The sequence below is a fragment of the Fringilla coelebs genome (assembly GCF_963513975.1).
Source record: "Fringilla coelebs genome assembly, chromosome: 7".
Taxonomy (NCBI): Eukaryota; Metazoa; Chordata; class Aves; order Passeriformes; family Fringillidae; genus Fringilla; species Fringilla coelebs.
This window is the reverse complement of record NC_140035.1, coordinates 35170785-35189892: the sequence shown is the minus strand read 5'-3', so window position 1 is coordinate 35189892 and position 19108 is coordinate 35170785. Positions and strand designations below refer to the sequence as shown.

At 40.8% G+C, this 19108-nt stretch overlaps 1 protein-coding gene across 1 annotated transcript in view; it reads right to left on the bottom strand.

Moving 5' to 3' along the window:
• Positions 1–19108, bottom strand: part of SPAG16 (sperm associated antigen 16) — a gene marked incomplete at its 5' end in the record, with an annotated part of 363040 nt that overhangs the window by 180295 nt on the left and 163637 nt on the right. The window contains one exon of the mRNA XM_084209553.1: positions 12285–12428. Within this exon, the coding sequence (XP_084065679.1) occupies positions 12285–12428 (144 nt within the window). The remainder of the gene's footprint in view (positions 1–12284; positions 12429–19108) is intronic.

Genomic DNA, 19108 nt, shown 5'->3' with positions numbered 1-19108 from the left:
TCACATCTGTAAACATTTAAATACAATGTGCTCCTAACTACCAGAAAGAGTCCTGCTATGGTATGGGTGAATTCCAAGGTAACAAATTCAAGCCATTTATTTACAAGTTTCAACTTAGCAAGTCCTCCATACTTAAAACCATCTTTCCTTTCTGACCTGAGCACTGGTACCAGAAGTTGCTGTGTGAGCAATCCTGTTTCACCTGAGGCCTTTCCACTGCTCTTACCTGCACATCTTCCTGTGCCCAAGTACCCCCTTTTTTCCCAAGTGCTGGCTCACTCTAAACACAGCTTATAGTTCTACATTCAGGATCACTATAACGATTTTTAATCATTTTGCTACCATGACTTTTTGTTACAATAATTTGGTATTCTTCAGACTGCTCCAATGCAGGTTACAAACCACACAGACCCCGCTCATGCCTGCCCCATTCAAATCAGTAGCTGAGCTTGGTACTCCCCAAAAAATATTTACCATTTACTGCAGGCTAGACTCTTTGATGTATAAAAATGGCTTAGCTGCCATGCAATATCATGTAATTAGAGGTGGTTATAAAATAAATTAGGTGCCTGGTAGAAGACAGCTTTTAGTATGTGTAAAATTGGCTTTTAGGAAGCTTGGGAAGCACACCAGGTAAGGAATAAAAATAAAAAGAGGAAAGATAAACTAGTTACAATACTTGGGGAGATTAGATGTAGCAAAATATGTGTCAGCAAGACAGCAGGCACTATACACTGCAGGGCTCTGGGCAAAAATTAGACAGCAATGAATTCCCTTTTTACAATTATTTTGCATTTCAAAAAAAAAATGCCTTTTCTAAAAGCTTCCTGCCAATGCACATCTAGCACCCCACAGCAAAATCAGACACACCTATTTAACAAGGGATGGGAGAATCCTGGCCTCCAGCTGGAAGCAGGGAGCTCATGGGAGCCTGGCCAGTGATATCTCCAACAATTATGAGGCCCTCTTATGCTGAAAGCAAACAGTGTTCCTGGGTCCAGCTGTGCCACTAGCCTGCAGCCTACTGCCAAGTAAATTTTCCTCCATTAACTTCACGAGAAATAACTATTTTACCTGAAATCAAATCTAATGAGTAAACATTGCAAAACTACCACATTTTCCAGAAATGAGATCTATTCTGTACTATTCCAATACTTTCTCTCAAACAATCCAGTGTAAGTTAAAGTCTTTCTGTACCCCATTAAATTTTTAAAATAATGTATTTAGTCCACATAAAATCATGCATAGTACCAATCAATATCCATGACATACATTAAACAGTGAGCCATTACAGTGTGATACTTCATCTCAACACCCATCCCATCCAGTTTGGTCATTTTTCCTCCACTGGAATGACTCCAAATCCTCAAATTGTAATGAAGGGCTGTTGAAGTAGGGAAAAATGTAGTTTGGAAGGAGTTCAGATACATGAATTCCATGTACAGAACAGATTTATGACCTATATTAACAGCAATAATCCTGTGTCTCGGTTCCTCTGAAATGCAAAGTTGTGGCTCAGTCGTTTTAAATCCATTATCATCCCCCAGTGGTGGTCCAGTGATGTCTAATCACAATCAATAGCCAGTAATGAACCACAGTCATTAATCCCATTTGCATGTTTGTATAAAGCATCATTTTTAAGCTGCATATTCATATGCAGAGAGAGTTCAGTGAGTGCACAGAGATTTCACAGCTGGTGGAAAGTTCTGCACTGGGATTTGAACATTCCCAGGCCCCTGGAAGGATATTTAACTCACTCTGTGTAATGATCCTGACAGTGAAGGCCAAGAAAACACACAGGACAGTGCATGAGCCCAGTGTTTGTACTTGGGGCAGGTGATGATCTCACTGAGCCGTGCCCTGGGGATACAGGGACACAGCCTGAGGATGGGGAGTGAGTTAATGGAGACAGTGATCAATAACAATCTAACTGCGAGAGTGGAGGAGGAATGGAAATGCTGAACATGAGCAGAATCCTGGGCTGATACACGAGAAAGCAGAATAGCAAAGTGAATATAAATTTCCACCCTTTCTCTGAAAGGCTTTGCATAAAAACTGAGCTTTCATCCACGAGGCCATGCAGCCTAAACACTGACTGCTCAGTAGAGGGGGGCACCAGAAAACCCTTCAAACACAACAACTCTCACAGGTAATCTAAACCATAGACACAAACACTCTGGCCTTCTCCCTCTGATCCCCATTTGTTTTTTATACACACTACTCAGACACAAAGGCAGCAATTATCACAAAATAAGAACGTGGTTCCACATTCAGTTCCTCAGCAGTCAAACAAGTCCTCATGCTCATTCCCAGCTGGGCAACTTCTCCTGCTTCCTGTGCTACTGCACCTGTTTTGTACCTGGAATTCCCCAAATTACTGCAGCCACACAGCTTGAGGGGAAGCACAGAAACACAATAAATGACTGTGCAAATCATACTTGGAGTCTGTGCTCCAGACAAAATCTGGTAAACACTCTAAATATTTGGGGGTTATTTCCAATTCAAATATCTTAGATATTGCCTCAATTGAACTGCCATTCTCTAGTCAACTCTAACACTAATGTTTGTTATTTTAACAGCTGCACTTTAGGAAAGGCTCATTTTAACAATATAACAAACACAGATATCTCCTTAGCTACTCCACTAGAACCCTTGCAGCAGACCTGAGGGAAAATACAATTGCCTTTATTGCATGGAAGAAAGCAATAATGAACCGAGGATGTTAAAGGCATCAAGATTATAATTGCACTCAGAGAAACATAACACAAGAGATTCTATTAAGAGAGATGTTTTGACGTGTATAACAACCCTGAACAGAGTCAGAGCAACACGTCCAGGATCAGAGCAGTGAACTGAGACCCCCCAGCCCCAGAGAGATGGCAGCTCCCTCTGCAGCTCCAGCTCCCCAGCACAAAGTGCTGATGAAGCCAGAAGAAAACCTAAACTACTCAAAATCTGAACCCACCAAAGTGAACAGCAGTTTTTTTCTCACAGCCTAAATAAATGATCAGCAAAACTGAACTGCTTCTGGTGACTCACAGGCAGCAAGAGCTGTAGGAACTGAAAATCAGACAGATGTACAGAAAAAGAAACCAAGAGCTCCTTGAAGAGCAGGCAAATTTCTGCAAAACTTTCAGGGAACACATTCATGGCTTCAATGAAGCTGAACTAATAGGTTTAGAAATATCCCATTTTATTGATACTCTGTAAAGAGATTTCAACTGCCTATTCCTCCACCCTTTCTCTATCAAAGTGGTTATCATATAGAAATTATTTTCTTTCTTTCAAGTAAACACCAAATTTAATTACCTCACAGCTGATCAGAAAGTTTCCTTGCAATTTCAAAATGGTGATTCTTAATAACTAAATAAGTTTTTTCAGAAAGAGAAAGATTAAAGAGAAAGATTAAACTTGACACCTGTTTTGTGAAATCGATAATCACAGTATCTTTTCAACCTAATGTCAGATTGGTTTAAAGCCCCCTAAATTCAATATGTCTGTTTTCAGGTCTAAAATTCGGATAATGGGAGAATGTAGCACACAAGGTCGTCACTTAAGCAAAATAACATCATTTCTGTGTAAGCTAAGCATTCAGAACATTTGAAAACCATTACCTTATGGGCAAGCATAACATCTGAGTGATAGATTATGAAGATAAGGTAATTAAATAAGAAATTAAATAATACTACACAAAGACTAGCTAACTTTCTATCCCCATTAGGATTTCTAATGCATCCAAGGTCACACATTGTGGGTATGAAGATTGAGGTCTTTGTTAAAGAGCCTTTACCGAGATGTTCTGCATCTGTGATGGAGGGGCTGCAAAGTCATCAGCAGAAATGGCATTAGTTTATCAAGAGGATTCAATCACTGGTGTTGAAGTTCAGTGTGTTTAAAGCTACCTGTGAAAGCAAGTACAGAGTGCTTTCAGCAAAGGGCAGCATTTATGACAAAGGGTTTTCTTCCTGTAGGTATTTCAAATATACATCTGAACTGCTCAGTGGGAGGACTGCGGCTTCTGCCAAACCTTTCCTCCTTCTCCCGTCTCCAGCCGTCCTCAGCACTTCTCTCTGCTGCCACTCACTGAATTATTGTAATGGAGATATTATTAGTGAATCACTACCTCGGAGTGGTCAGTATTTCCATTCCTTGTATAAGAAATACAAGCCAAAGGTAGTTTTTCATTCAAGCCTGGTCATTCTGGATGAAAAGTGAAGCCCATTCAGTAACCGCACTATGGAATTGCACACTGTTTGCTTTCTAAAATCAATCTAATGAAAGACTCTCCAGGTTCCGTGCAACAGGAACATTCTTTGGTCTTTTTATTGACAGGGAAAACTACTTCTGTAAAGCAGAGAACATTAATGGCCTAATTATGAATGTTTCTGAAGGCAAACCTTCCAGATGGCACGTGGGCTGCCACTACAACCACCTCAGAGACACCAGATGAGAAGCACTGGGGCCAAGCAGGCAACTGAGGATTTGGCAACAAAGAAAATCTCCAGAAGTTTGGACATCTGCTGGGATCCCCAGCCTGCATGAGGAATTTCTCCTCAGAAAAAAAGTCAACTTCTGAACAACAAATCAGGATCTAAAGCAAAGTTACAATTGTTAACGGTCCATGTTTTCATGCTTTTCAGCATTGCAGAACTGAGCTCTCTAAAGAAAATAAAAATGAGATACAAATGAGATTCAGTTTTTTCTTGAAATAAATACTCACCAACAGTTAACAGAGCTCTTTGAAGTGAAAACATACTTTATGTATATATTTACATCTCAAAACTCCACATAGAATAACCAACAGTGCCACGTGACAGAAGAGATTAGTATGGCTAGAAACATTTGGCTTGTGGGAGTGGGTAGAAGGGGAAAAATTTTAATCAAATCCATTACCTGGTTATTGATTTCTCTTTGCCAGACTGATCATGTAGAATACTTATAAAGCCTTTGACATTGAGATCTTTGGCCAAAAATATTGGATTAGACTAAGCAAAAGCTGAGCTCCTCATGTAATCTCTCATATTTCATTTATATGTGATTTATTCTTTTGTCCAGCAGTTGCTTTTTATTGATAAAAATAATGAGATTGAGAATCCCTAAGGAAATCTAATGCCCACCCACACATGTTTGTGAGGTAAAAATAGCAGGCTTTGTAAGCTTGAGAGAGAATGATGTTATGTTAAAACTGTTTCCTTGTATAAAAAGTATGAATCATATAAAAGATTTTCAAATAAATAAAGCTACTTTTGAAATTAAAATTTTGCTATACTTGAAAACACCAAGCGCACAATGAATACTGTACTCTGGGGAACTGAATGAAAGACTTGTGAAATAGTTTCTTTCCTTGCAGAATAAATGAATACAACTTTTTTTCTTTTGACTCCAGTATTAGCTGAGTTTGATAAAACACTTTACAGATGTCTCGACTGCTAAATATGATGTGTTACATAAAGCCAGCTAGATGACTGAAAATTAATCGTGCCACTCAAAAGAAGTTTCTTACCACTGGCAAATTTAATATGCAATCTGGTAACTAAAGGCTTTATTGAACTATGCAGGAATTCAACATCCTCTAAAAAATGAAATCATTATGCCTTTTCATTAAATAAGTGTTCAAAAGTCCTAAGTAGAACATACAGACTATCTCATGCTTCTTTCATAGCTATCAATAGTAAAAGGATAAATAAAACTCATCATTTCTATAGTAAGACCTGAATGAAGTTTTAAAGACTATTTCAAAGCACAAATCAAAATAATTCTATTGCACTGATGGCCAACAGAGACTTCTGTGATTAACCTGAGTCTTACAACTCTTTTTTAACTTAATGCTTAGAGGGGAGATGGTGGCTTTCAAGTCTCAGCCTTGTTTAATGTATAGTGTGAAACTCAGCACTTACAACTCCAAAGCCAGCAGAGAAAGTGCTCTGTAGCTCACTGCCCATGGACCTTCCATTACCAGTAATTTCCAAACCCCTTCCCTGGGAGGACTGTTGCTCTGGCTGGCTCAGTGGCCAGGCAGGAGGGTGAAGCTGACATTCCCTTCCTCCTCTCTGGCTCCCAGGTGTGCACAGCAGCTCCTGAGCAGCCACTCCCACCAGGGCCAATTCTGCCTTGCTTCAGTTCCTCGCTCTCCAGCTAAAAGGTGCAATTAATGGAACCCTGTCATGTAAAATCCGATCATGAAACCACTTCCAAGATTTCTGTGTTGTCCATAATGAATCCAGCAATTCCCTGAGTGCAGACAGAACCTATCCCTGGCATGTGCTGCACATCTCCTGCCCACTTGAGCAGCTCGTGCTCAGAACTGACCCCTCTAGAAGGACCTGAGCAGCTGGAAGTGCCTTGCAGAGCCACACAGTGCCTGCACCCAGGGATTGTGTAAATGTTGTGGGATTGGGCAGTAATCCCACAAAAGCACCCACAACTCTTAACACCACTGGAAAAGCAACCTGGAGCACGACAAACAGGAGGGTCCCTGAGCACATCACTGCTGAAATTATTCCATAACAGCGTTTGAAATGGTCCCTGAATTTCCTGCCTGTTTCAACATCTACAGGAGCTTCTTTTGGTTCTGCTGGCTTACATATACAGTGTCACCTTGCTGTGACTGCTGACCCAGCCTGGGCAGTGGCTCTGAAGGATGGGTGATAAAAACCAACACTTTAAAATCACTGACTCCAAACCTCTCCTAATTTCTTCCTGGGGACAGATTTTTTGCAGAGCTCAAAAGAATATGTGAAGGTCTCTTCTAAGAAAGAGCCTACAGTGGCATAGTCAAATCCCACTGCTTAATGCTAAATTACAGTTTCCATGCAGACAAATGCTGCTGCATTTCACTAAAACAAACATTAGATTGTAGCAACATCTTGTAGATCCTGGAATCATAACTTCAGCAGTGACTGTTTGTTCTGTAAGTCTGCCTTGTTCCACCAAATAACTACAGCATCAAATCTTGGAAGTCAGAACATTAAACAAAATGGCATAATAGATAATTGCTGCTTCTTTTCATAGAAATAAAAATGAATCGAAGAATGGCATTAGGAATTATTAAAGTACAAGGAGAAATATATTTGATGTTAGTGGAATGTTTTAAATTATCTTGCTGCTGTGACTAAAGAACCTACTCTTCTCTGTATGCCATCAAGTGCTTTTCATTTGTTGAGGCTTTGTGGGCCCTGTACCATCTTAGCTATTTAAAAGACATTATTTGCAATTTGTAACTAAGAAAGCAGTAATTTATCTTTAGTACCAGATTTTGTGTGGCCCTCTTCATACCCTGCAGATGTTTCTCACCATACACTGACAGCTGAGGATATTATGATTGTCAAGAAGATTGGTGTGGGTTGATGCATCAGCAGCTCCCAGGACTGGGACACTCCTGAGCAGCACAGTCTGTGGGGAGCCAAGAGCAGCAGAGGTGGGGGATGAATAAAGCAGCACACCCTGTAATTCACCTTGATAATCAAAGCACTTTGGGCTCTCGAATTACAAAGGCATGTCCACTGAGAAATTCACAAGTGGTGCCTGGACCTGCCAAGCTGTCAGGTCTGATTTTTGCTCCTCAATGTTTCCCTCCAAGCACAGAGTCCTGTGAGATGCAGGGAGCAGTGTCAGCCTGTGCCTGCTGCCTCAGAACATCTGAGCCTGGCTGGATCAAACCCAGCAGCCTGTCCTTTCTGGGACTGCCCTCCCTCCCATCACTCCTCAGAGGTTTCTCCACACCCTCCCTCCCTTCATCCATTACTGTTCTGCTGGGCTTTTCAGCCTATCCTTTTCCCACACAAAGTCATCTCTGGAGAGCTTCTTCACAAATGATAAGATAATACAAGAAATTAAAATAACATAAAAAAATAAAATTAGGGGCTTACCTGAGTAAGAATTAATTTCAAAGTTTATTCTGACTTCATTTCTGCTCAGGAATTTGTTTTTTAAAAGGATTTCATAAAAAACTTTTCTGAGAATTTTCATATGATGAGAAAATAACTTCCACTCTGACAGAGTCTTACATATACAATTTTATATTTATCAGACACTGCTCTTGAAAACTTTGGGCAAATATAATTATCCCGGTTCTTCCCCACTCTGGATTGTTAGCAACATTTTGGACTTGGTCTTGAGAAGCCACCACAGTGCTCAGTTACCCAGAGCCTGCTCCCATGTGCTACAGAATTCCCTTAAAAGCTTCTTGAGTGAATTCAAGCCCACCTGGAGTTGCATTCCCTCCACAGCTCATTCAATCTCTCTCCAATTCCTCACATCCATCCTCCACAGATTCAGCTAATTCTCTCTCTACAGGGCTGTGTTTCTCCTCTATCCATGCACAGGTTTCCACCTGAGTAACATCAGCTCCTCCAGCTTTGAGAAATGCCACCCAGAGCTGCCTCTTCTCTGGAAGAACATGGGTTTTTCTTTCATCTTTCTCTTGCTTGCCCTCATTGGCAACTTCTTCTAGGGTATCAAACATTACATGCCTTTATTTGCATGTCTGATGCATGAACATACTTATTCTATCTTTTCTTTAGTTTGTTTTAAATTCATTACCAAGGAGGCAATAACTGCCTCCAGGTTTTCTAACAGCAACAGAACTTTTGGAAAATCCACACAGGTAAAGGTAAGTGCTGTGGCAATTTTTATATAATAATAATAATAAATTGATCACAGCTTTGATTTCTTTCCTCAGTAACTGAGGAACACCAGAAACTCTGCTTCTTTCTTAGGGGAACAGGACATTATAAAGGAGTTGACAATCTGACAACTTTCAATGCAAGTTTTAAATAGTTTCAATAACCTACAGTTTGTACTTCAATTCATTGTATTTCACAGAAACAGACAATATTTGCATTAGAAAGGCTACAAACATTTTAGAAGAGTTGACTTGATTAATATTTATGAATATATTAAGGACATTACATATTATACCAGCCCACATGCAGGGCAAGAAGATAATATTTTACTGTTCACTGGGATTTTATCAGACATTAACACACACTTCTGCTATGCTGCAGAGCTTGATTCTTTAGCCAGCCAGGGAGGTTAGTAACAAAGATAAATAAATCTAGTACATGCCATGAAATACCTTTGTGTAATTAGCATATGGTCCTTAGAGGTACAGCATTAACATCCTCAACTTATTCTGGAAACTGGCAGAAGATGGGAGATTTTTGTTTGCTATTTCTAACATTTGAGTCACCTGGCACACGTAGGTGCACTACACAGCTCTTCCCTAGCACAAAACCTCTGTGCATGACTGTGACAGGAGTCATTCTCATTCCCTCATTCCTTCACATCTAGAAAAGCCAAACTGAAAAACATTAAATTTTTCAACAGCCACAGGAGCTTGAAACAGCTAATTCATCTGCAAAGCAGTGTTCAGGCAGACCAGAGTAAAAACACTAGTTTTTTTTGAAGTTGGACCAGGTGTCACCTGAGTTTCAAAGAAGGAAGCACTGTTCTCCTCCCTCCTCCCAGCTGCCGCACGCTGCAGATGACAGGACCTGTTTGAAGTTTTACTTTTATTTTAAAGGCTTAAGGCAATGCTTTACTCTCAGATCTGCAGGGAACTGCTCTGCTCTCCTCACATGCACAAAGCCAGGCTGCTGCCCTTCATCCCTGTCCTGGGAGCCACTGCAGGGAGAACACATGGGGCACCCAAACCTTTTGTGCTGACCCAGCAGCAACACAACAGCAGCCTTGAGCCTCAACACAGTGTCACCTCACCCTGCTGTGATCACGAGTGAAAGAGAGGTGGTTTTCAGCATAAAATCACTGTGGAATGAAGCACATTGTCAATGGGGGCATGAGGGGGAAGACTCCTCCATCCAACAACTCTTTGCCCTCAAGGCTCTGGGATGATGCTTAAGGACAGTGTGGTACATCAGTCCTGGGAAAGCTCCTAAGGACAACCCTCATTTCTGGAACACCTGGTCCAGAGCCTAAAACACACCTTTACCTTGGTATTGCTACTTCCTAGAGCCAGTTCTCTCATGGCTCTTGGAGACACTGAGGATATATAAACCCAACTTTTGAAGAACTTCAAGTCTCTAGATCTTCCCAGCCACCTGCAATACTGGCAGCTTTACCTCTTTACACAGTGGTGGCACAGAGAGAAAGCCCCTTGCTCAAGAAATACTCTGTGAGCACATAAACCCCCAGATTTCTGGGATTTGAAGTCATTTGTATGTGCAGAAGCATCAGTTAAATGTCCATAACAGCTCTCCTCAAATCATTAGAGCCTGGTGTCAAGGTGTGGGCTATTATTGCAGGATGCTGTACCAGGGGATCTGACAGCAGACTCCTGTGCCTGCACACAGAACACTTCTCACACCAGAGGTGGAGCTTGTCCTAAACCTGATTTTACAGAGAGGGAAGAAACACAGAGGAGAAGTGATCTCACAGAGGACAAACAGGAAAGACTATAGAACTATGGAAGTTCTACACAGGTCACCATTTAATAGTCCAGTGGCACAAAAATATTTTTCTTTTTCACTTTTGGTGTGAACATCATTGCAAATCTTTAAACTGGGAACAAAACTAGAAGTTATCTACATTTGATTTCAGAAAAAGAAAAGAAAAAACTATTAGAACTCTTCATTTTTACTTAATTGGTTTTACTTCCGAGAAAAACAGATATATAAAAGTCTCCTATCTAAAAAAAAAAAAAAAATTAAAATATTTAAAATATGATTGAATGTATTCTGCCACATTATGTATTTTATGCAGTAACAGAAGACAATATTTTAACAGCACTGCTTTTGAATCACTCCAGAGCATTCAGCAGGAGTCAATTTATACTGCAAGAGAATAATGATGTACCTCAACTCATTTTAATTTCAATAATTGAATGAGAAATAGGAAAGCCTATTGAAAGGACTGTATTCTGGTCAAAGACTAATGAGAAAATAGTTCTGAGTCTCTGAGTCAGCGGGTGTCATGGTAACAATGCATTATCGAAATCTGATTAGTATGGCTAGCAGCTTTATAAATGATAACATGCTCTTCTAATTGTATTTCCCTTCCTTCCCCTGTGCTAAGTTTTATATTCACAACAGGTAAGAGGAAAAGGCAGCATTCTGTTTATCTGCAAGTTTAAACCATGTCCAGCACTCACAAAGTCTGAAATCTGTCATTCAGCAACAGATAAATTTTCCTACCACCTTAAAACAAGAAGCTGAGCCTTCCATTTCTCTCCTCCTGTATTATATGCAATTATTTAAGTTAAATATTATCCTCTTCTTTTAAATGCAATTATTTCTAAGGATATACACATGAAAAAGACAACATGGTGAAAACACAAGCATCTTAAGAAAAAGCCTGTTTTTCTTAGGAGAAAGTGATATAAGAGAATAGTAAGTGCATGTTTAATTCATCCCAGAAAGCATGACTCCTGCTTCTTGAGGTTTTAAAAAGGAGGGGATTTTCTTGTGTTTAGAGGACTATGTCTGCCTTTGGTAGCTCATTACAAACTCAGAAATCAGGAGGAACCATGAAATTAAATAGGATACATTTCCTCCTCATGAAGAAGAGAGCTAATATTGCTCCATAAAATAAACACAATGAAAATACAAGGTTGAAGGCTTAATAATGCTCCTTTTATAACCAAGCCTCAGGTGAATAGCCTGGAAGACCTTTATTATATTAACAGTAAAGAACTCTGTTTAAAATGCTGCCTCACAAATCTGATGCAAAGTAATTTCAACATATAGAAGCTCAGTCTTATCAAATGCATTTTAGTTTTGAGAGTAAAATGGTGTCCTATTTTTCAACAGAAAGACAAAAAAAATCTACTTCATGTTTGCCCTATTTCCATGACCCTTGTAACTTAAATATTTAATTTGTATTTTCCATGTTCACTTTCATTTATTAATTCAGCTTCAAATCCATAAGATGAAAGGGCAGGAAAGCTCATATTCTCTAGGTAAATCCAAATATTCTTAGTAATATGACAAATAATGCATAATACAAGAAGTCAACTTTTCAGTATTATTAATAATGGGACTCTGTTTGCCATAGTGCATGAACAGGGAGAAAATGAATACAGCAAGACCTGAAAAGCTCATTACTCCTTGTTACATACACTGCTATAGGGACAGAGTTTAAGATGTACAAAATACTAAAAGCAATCAGTCTTAAGTCAACACTGTGAGAGGCAAAGGAACATTTTATCTACATGTTTGGGAATCCAGCAGAGCGCAGGGTCCCCCTGAGAACAGAGAGGCAGCAAAGCAGGCCAGGTGGGAGGAGCTCCAGGAGGGAGCAGGGCCAGTTCAGGGACTGTGGGCACTGACCTGGGCCTGAAGCAGCAGCCTGAGAGCCAATCTGTGTGTCCCTCCCCTGTCAGGAGGATGTTCCCATCGGGGAAGCCCCACGTCTTCCAGAGGCAGTCATCGCCGCCAGTGAGCACGATGTTTTTCCGGGGGTGTAAAGCCAAGCTGCAGGAGAAGAGAAAGGCAGGTTATGTTCTGTACCAGTTCCATTTTATGGGAAACACCTAAGATCCATTGAACTCAGGGCAATAGCCCCAGGAGTCTGATTCTGGATGGACTGAGCAAACAGTGATGCTTTCTAAGCTCATGAGAATTCAAAATACATGCTGTGGAGATGAGCTGCTGCTGCTGAAGAAAAAAGAACAGGACTGATTTCTGTGAAAATAGAATTGTTTTCACACTCTCTTGAAGTTCCACTTAACACTCAAACAATGCTATGAAATACTTAGATTATGTTCTAACAAACATGAAAGAGAGTAATAAGCTGCACCAACATGATTAACATTCCCACTTACCCAAAATAATTCCAAAAAGCACTGATGTCAGCCTGTACCCACTTGTGCCCACAGGTGTAAGGTCTCCTACCACTGTGAAATAACTCAAATGATAATTACAGTCCAGGAGCTACAGGCATTGCCAGCACTTTGGAGCCCATTCAGTGGGACTAGGTCAGAAAATTCATTTCAATTCTGTACTCAAAATGTGTTCCATGTTTTCATTTTTAATATGTGGCACGCTGCGATGTAATGGAAATCATACACTTAACACGCCCGTAGACTGAAAACTCAGTTTATTTTTGATTTAGCAACTGCAGTGCAGCTTAAAATGGATCCAGGGAAGAAAATCAATCTGTTGGAAAGATAACAAGTAGTGTATTTCATATGGATTTGGTTATTTGATTTAAATCATTGTAATGCCTTACTATTTGTTGAACATCAAAAAGTTCTAGTAGTTGATTTTAGTCCCAGGAGTGGCTTATTTAGACAGATTAAATCTGGAGTTCAGAATCAAACTGCAATAGTGGAGAGAAGAATCACAACCTGTGCGTGCACCTATTTCAGCTGTGCATCGGGGCTGACAGGTCGGAGAGAAAAAAGCTTATTAAAGGAGAATGAGAGGAGAGAAAGACAATGCTAAGCACCCAAATGGGAAGAAAAGAGAGGACTTAGAAGGCACAATGTCATAAAAACCTCTTTTTTATTACCACCTTTCTCCTGCACTCAAATTATTTCATAAAATTCCTAAACCAGAACCACAGCATCTACTATAGTGGGAAAAATAATTCCCTCTATCAAATCCCTGCTAAAAATATATTTATGTCAACTAGAATTTCATCAGAAAACATCTATTCTTGCAGTTTAATGTCCAGCCTAGGAAGATTCCTACAGACTCATCAGCTGAATCCATCTGCTCGAGCGAGGAGCCTGAGATTTACTCATTCTCCAGTTTCTTAGGAAAAAATGCTTTCTATCTTCTCCTAAAGAGGATAAACTTCCTCTGCATTTATAGGAGAAAAGAGAAGGAGGCAATGATGCTATTTAAATTCTCCAGAGATGCACAGAGAGCAGTTGTATCACTCAGATTGGCCACAGCAGATATCTAGAAGAGCAAGGGGGGAATAGAGATAAAAGGAGAGAATTAAAGGCTGAGAGAAGGCACCAGTGGCCTGCAAATTACAGAACTAGAAGAGCTGTCCCAGAATCCCTCTACAACAAAGACCTCTGAAGTACCAACAACCCCACTGCTGCTATCTGCATGTGCACACAGCTGACATTTTTCTTTTAACCTGCTTCAGATACTTCAGATCCCCTCCAGATATTTCTGCTCTCAGTGGGGGCTGTTGTGAAGCCTTTCCATCAGCTCTCTTAGATGCCTCCTAAAGATCTTCCTTAGTTTCCAAGCTGCATTATAGAGCCTTAGATCACTTTCAGTTCACCTTCCATGCAGAGAAAATTTTACCTGGTGTTTTCCTCTAGACCCTGACTCCTCCTGAACAATCCTTCTTCCCTGGCCAGGCTGTAGCTGTGCTCTCCTCCATCCTGCCTCAGCTCCCAGGAACATTCTGCCTACCCTCTACCCTCCCAGCACTTCCAGTCCAGCTTCTGCAATGCTCAAACTTCTGCAGTGACCAGACATTCCTATGGAGCTTTGGGAAAATCCATAAAGTTAATTTCATACAGAAGAAAATATCTTGCTGTCTGTATGAAGGCTGCAAATTTGTTTTTCACAGTCTTCCCTTTAAATTGCAGAGCTTTTATAAAATGCTGCTGCTGTCCAATGTTTTTCTTCCTCCATGCCATTTTTACAGGCTCACAGTGAACACCATTTAATTAACAGCAAATTTGTGACACAACTGCTGTTGAGCTGCTTCTGAGAAAGGGAAGCCCATTCATCCAAAAGGCATTCTATATGCAGCATTAATTAGGCACCCTTGTCTTCATTTCTGGCAATCCAGCATTGTATAGATTTTTGCTTCATCTCTGTTCACAGGGTCTAATTATTTCCAGCACAGAAGACTTTGGGTGGATTGGAATGGAAATCAATAATGGAACATGTGTGATAGGAACATTAGTTTTCTCCTCCTCCTCCTTTGGGATAAAGTGGGATCAGTGGAGACTCAGCCAAGGGAAAAAAAAAAACAAAACCAACAAAAAACCCTCTGGGAGATTTGCTGCTGTTGAGTATATAAATACCCTTGTTTACACAACTCACTCTGGCATTATAAGACATTCTCATCTCTTCAGCACTTGCCATGGTAGATATATAGTACTCCCAGTAATTTGCTTTCAAAACAATCATCGATTATTTTAATTTATTTTGACTGAGCCATAAATAAAAATACAGTTTCTTCAGATGCAAAATACTTTCAGCCTCAGGACGTTCCACACTTGACCACATCACACAAAATCAACCTTCAGGTCAAAAAGTGCCGCACCCAGAGCTGCCTGGGGAACATCAGCTGGGTGTTTAATACAGCCACTGATTTGAGGGAGGGCAGAGCTGAGATCCATGTGGAGGAAAACTTCCTGGCACCAGGGTTTCTGAAACACCAGAACCAATGTGCTGTGAGCAGCCTGTTCTCCCAGCTCTCAGCACACCCTCAGGTATCACCCAGGCAGATGGGTTCCACCATGGTTAGGAGAGGGACTGGGCAGTCCACACACAAAACTGACACTGCTTGGATGTGAAATAAAAGCCTAACCTAAATTGTCTCAAAATTAGGCACTAAGAGAATGAAAAACACAAAGTTAATGACCAGCTTAGTACTCCTAAGTGACTTTTCCAGCCTCACCCAGTTTCTCTATGACAGAAACAAGGACAAAATCCAGTTTTCTATGGTTTCATATACAGGATTTATACAGAAAAATATGTTCTCAATATAGACAGCATTCAGCTGCCAAATTCTGATACAGCATTATACTGAATGCTGCTTGTGATATGTAATTTTTAGAACTTCATGACTTGATCGAATTTATTTGCATTCCCGGGTACTGGCAAAGAGGTTTCTTGTTAATGCCAGTAACTGCTTTCAGACCAGAAAGCTCTTCTGCTGCATTTCTTGCTCTAAAATATGAAAGCAGCAGAGTTCCTGCAAGATTTAAAAAACCCTCAAATGCACTTTTCCTAGTGACAGAAAGATTTCAGCCAACATTTTCTTACATAAAAGAATCAGCCTTGCTCACTGTACTAAGCACAGGAAATTTTGGGCTGAGCAGTTATACTTGGGTGAAGTTACAACTGGCTGAAAATCTTAGTTTTATAGTGGAAAATGTTGGGAAATTGCTGATATTTCTTTGTCTGCCATCAAGGTGGGTTTTGGAGGCGAGGACATGACATGCACTGAATTCCAGAGGATGGATACTGGTTACAGCCTCAGACAAGAGGAAATATACATAAATAAGAGGGTATCAACAGCCCTACTGAAATCAGTGATATCGTTCACATGCACACACTTTGTTCTATTGCTGGACTGTGCCCTACAAATCTACAGAGTCTGTAAAATCTGAAATTTTATTCCAGGCCTGATTTTGCTGGATGAGCCAGTTGTGCTGAGACAAAGGACACACTGACCAGAGCATTAGGAGGAGTTCCTGTGGCAATGCATGTGTGAACTGCACAACTAACCACGATTTCCCACCAAGGTGCCCCCACTCAGCCGCTGCCACCCAGCCTGGGCCCAGGAACAGCTGCTGGGGGATTGATGCCTTGAGTTTTAGCTTTTATATTTTCCAGATTCTGTACTGCATTAGTACATAACTCTGAACATCATATGAAGTGTTAGCAAGTTCTCCTCACAGGTTAGTCAGGCAAAACAAGCTTTTCCAGCCTGAGAACCAAGGACACCGCTGCAGCTTCAGGCCCAGAAAGTAAAAACAACAGCAAATTGAGGAGAGCAAACTGAGAGGATGGGACTTCATAACCTGGAGCTGTAACTGGACCATTAACCCCAATATGGAATGGGGGCAAAACTTATAAAAGTGTGAAAACTCACAGCTCGGGGTCCATCTTGGATGGAGCCACGGCTGGGCTCTTATACTGCCGAAGGTGTTTCCATTGAAGGCCTTTCAATAAATACCTGCTTTATTCCTTTGACTCTGTCCAGCCTCTGTTCCAGGCAGCCTCTTGAGGCATCAGGATGGCCACTGCTCCCTCATCCCACGCTCCAAGGTCTCACTGCAAACACCTTTAGCCCACACGGCACAGACAGACCGAGGCGAGGCCCGTTTTCCCCTCACGGCGCCTGAGGGGCGTCGCGGAAATTCCCTCGCTTCCAGCGGGGAAAGGGAGTGCCAGAAAACACCGAGATCACCCTTCTGCTGCAGCACATCCTTTATTTCCCTCCTTACCCTCCTGATGGTGGCTGGGGATGAGGAAAAGCAAGGTGAAAACCAAGGTAAGCAGCAGCACTCTGAGGGCAGCGGGGACGGCTCCGGAGCCACCGAGCCCCTCGGGGCAAACAGGCCAAGGAAAGGGAACAAACTGCCAGGGAAATGCTCTCAGCTGAGATTAACCTGCCAAGAAATCAAACTAAACACTGCACAACAGCCTAATCAATCATTCTGCCTGCTGCAACTCATCCTCTCTCTAATATACTTGTAGGGGGATACAGTCTGGGTAAATGAAGGTGCTATAGAAGGTAATCTTATCCCCCAGTGAGTTGCAGCTGGACCAATTACTAAAGATTAGAAGCAGGCCTGATCTTAACAGGCCACACCTGTAGCTGATAAGAACAAGTGGTATAAAAGTGTGGATTGGGGGGATCTGGGAAAAGAGGAGTCAGTACAGCGAGGAGTTACGTTGCCAGAAACTTTGAGGTGGTAGGAAGCCCTGGTGATATGAAATCCTTGCATTATAATGATATTAGAACTTGTGCTGTCTAAGACAACATATACTAATTCCTGCCATTCTTTTTACCTTGGCTTGAGTTACCTGATCTCACCTGACAGCGTTCTTCAGTAATAATTATAATGCTGACATTTAATTCAGTGTTTTATTATGCAACTGTAGCATAACTGAATAGCTTGCATTCCTCTTGGAGGTCTTGGAGTTTATCTTTTCTTGGTAAAATGGAAGGGGGGAAAAATACTTTTAATAGAGAAAATAAGAGCTAAAACAGACAAAAAAAAAAACAAAAACACCAAACCATTAAAGAACATAAGAAGGGGGAAATACTCAGAGCACAAAGCTCCTATCTTTTATTTCATTTATGTAAATGCCCATCTGGAAGTCAGTGATAGATCTCAGTTTCTTAAGCAATGCTTAAGAAACTCTGTCCTGTCTGGTGAAATTCCTGGCTGCTTCCCAAGCTCCTATGATCAGGGTTTGGGAGGGAGAAAACTTGCTAGAATCCTGACATACCTGAAGTTAACCTTCTAGACTGGCCAGCAGACCTTGGTACACCCTAGAAAATAATGAGGAAACAGTCTTCCAGAGACTTGAACTTCTATCTCCAGAGGCCAAGCAACTTCCAAATTCACAGTCGAGTTTATGTGCTTGTTCTAAGCCCCCTGCACACAGAATCTTCACTCTCAGCTGTAGAGCAGCAGCAAGCATTTATTCCTGTGAAGTGGAATAAATGCACACACTTTCTAACCTGGCAAACCCAGTTCTCCTCTCAAAAAGAAACAACTTCAGGAAGTGGACTCTCCCTACAATATCAAGTGCTGCCAAAAATAATTCTATTAAATACATCACTCTAATGAGTGATACAGACCCAGTTGTGATAAATTCAGAACATCCATTTTGTGGCGCTCTCTGATCGCTTTCTGTTTATCCACTCCATGTGCAATTATCAAAATGCATCCATTTAACTGAGTGTTGTAACCTACCCAGGTTAGGGTAGATTTTACTGCATTAGATCTGACCATGTACATGCTGTGCCAGTATAAAACCATCTTCTTTTTAACAACAAAGTTTGGCCCCTGATCAAATCTGAAAAAAAGTCAAAACTATGCTGTTGACCCACATGTGTTTTCAGAAGTCTCATCCTTTAAAGACACATGCATATTCCTGAATTATGCAGTACCAGGAGTAGTGCCAATTTCACAGCATATTAACCTAAAAACATCCATAATCTTGTTTAAGATTGTCTCCTTAATCACATCAGGGCAAAAGGATTTTTCTAGAAGCTTTGTAATAACATACAAAGTGTTTAGGTCATTGTAGTCTTGTGTACTGCAAACCTCTGCACCCTGATATCCTAACATTAAGCTTTTTATCTGGAATGTCTGTAAATAACAACAGGCATGAATCTAAATTACTTCTTAGAGAATCTTTACTTATTAATTCATTTGATTGTGCTTACAAGGTTGTTGATAATTACTGCTGGCCACAGGGGGAAAAAA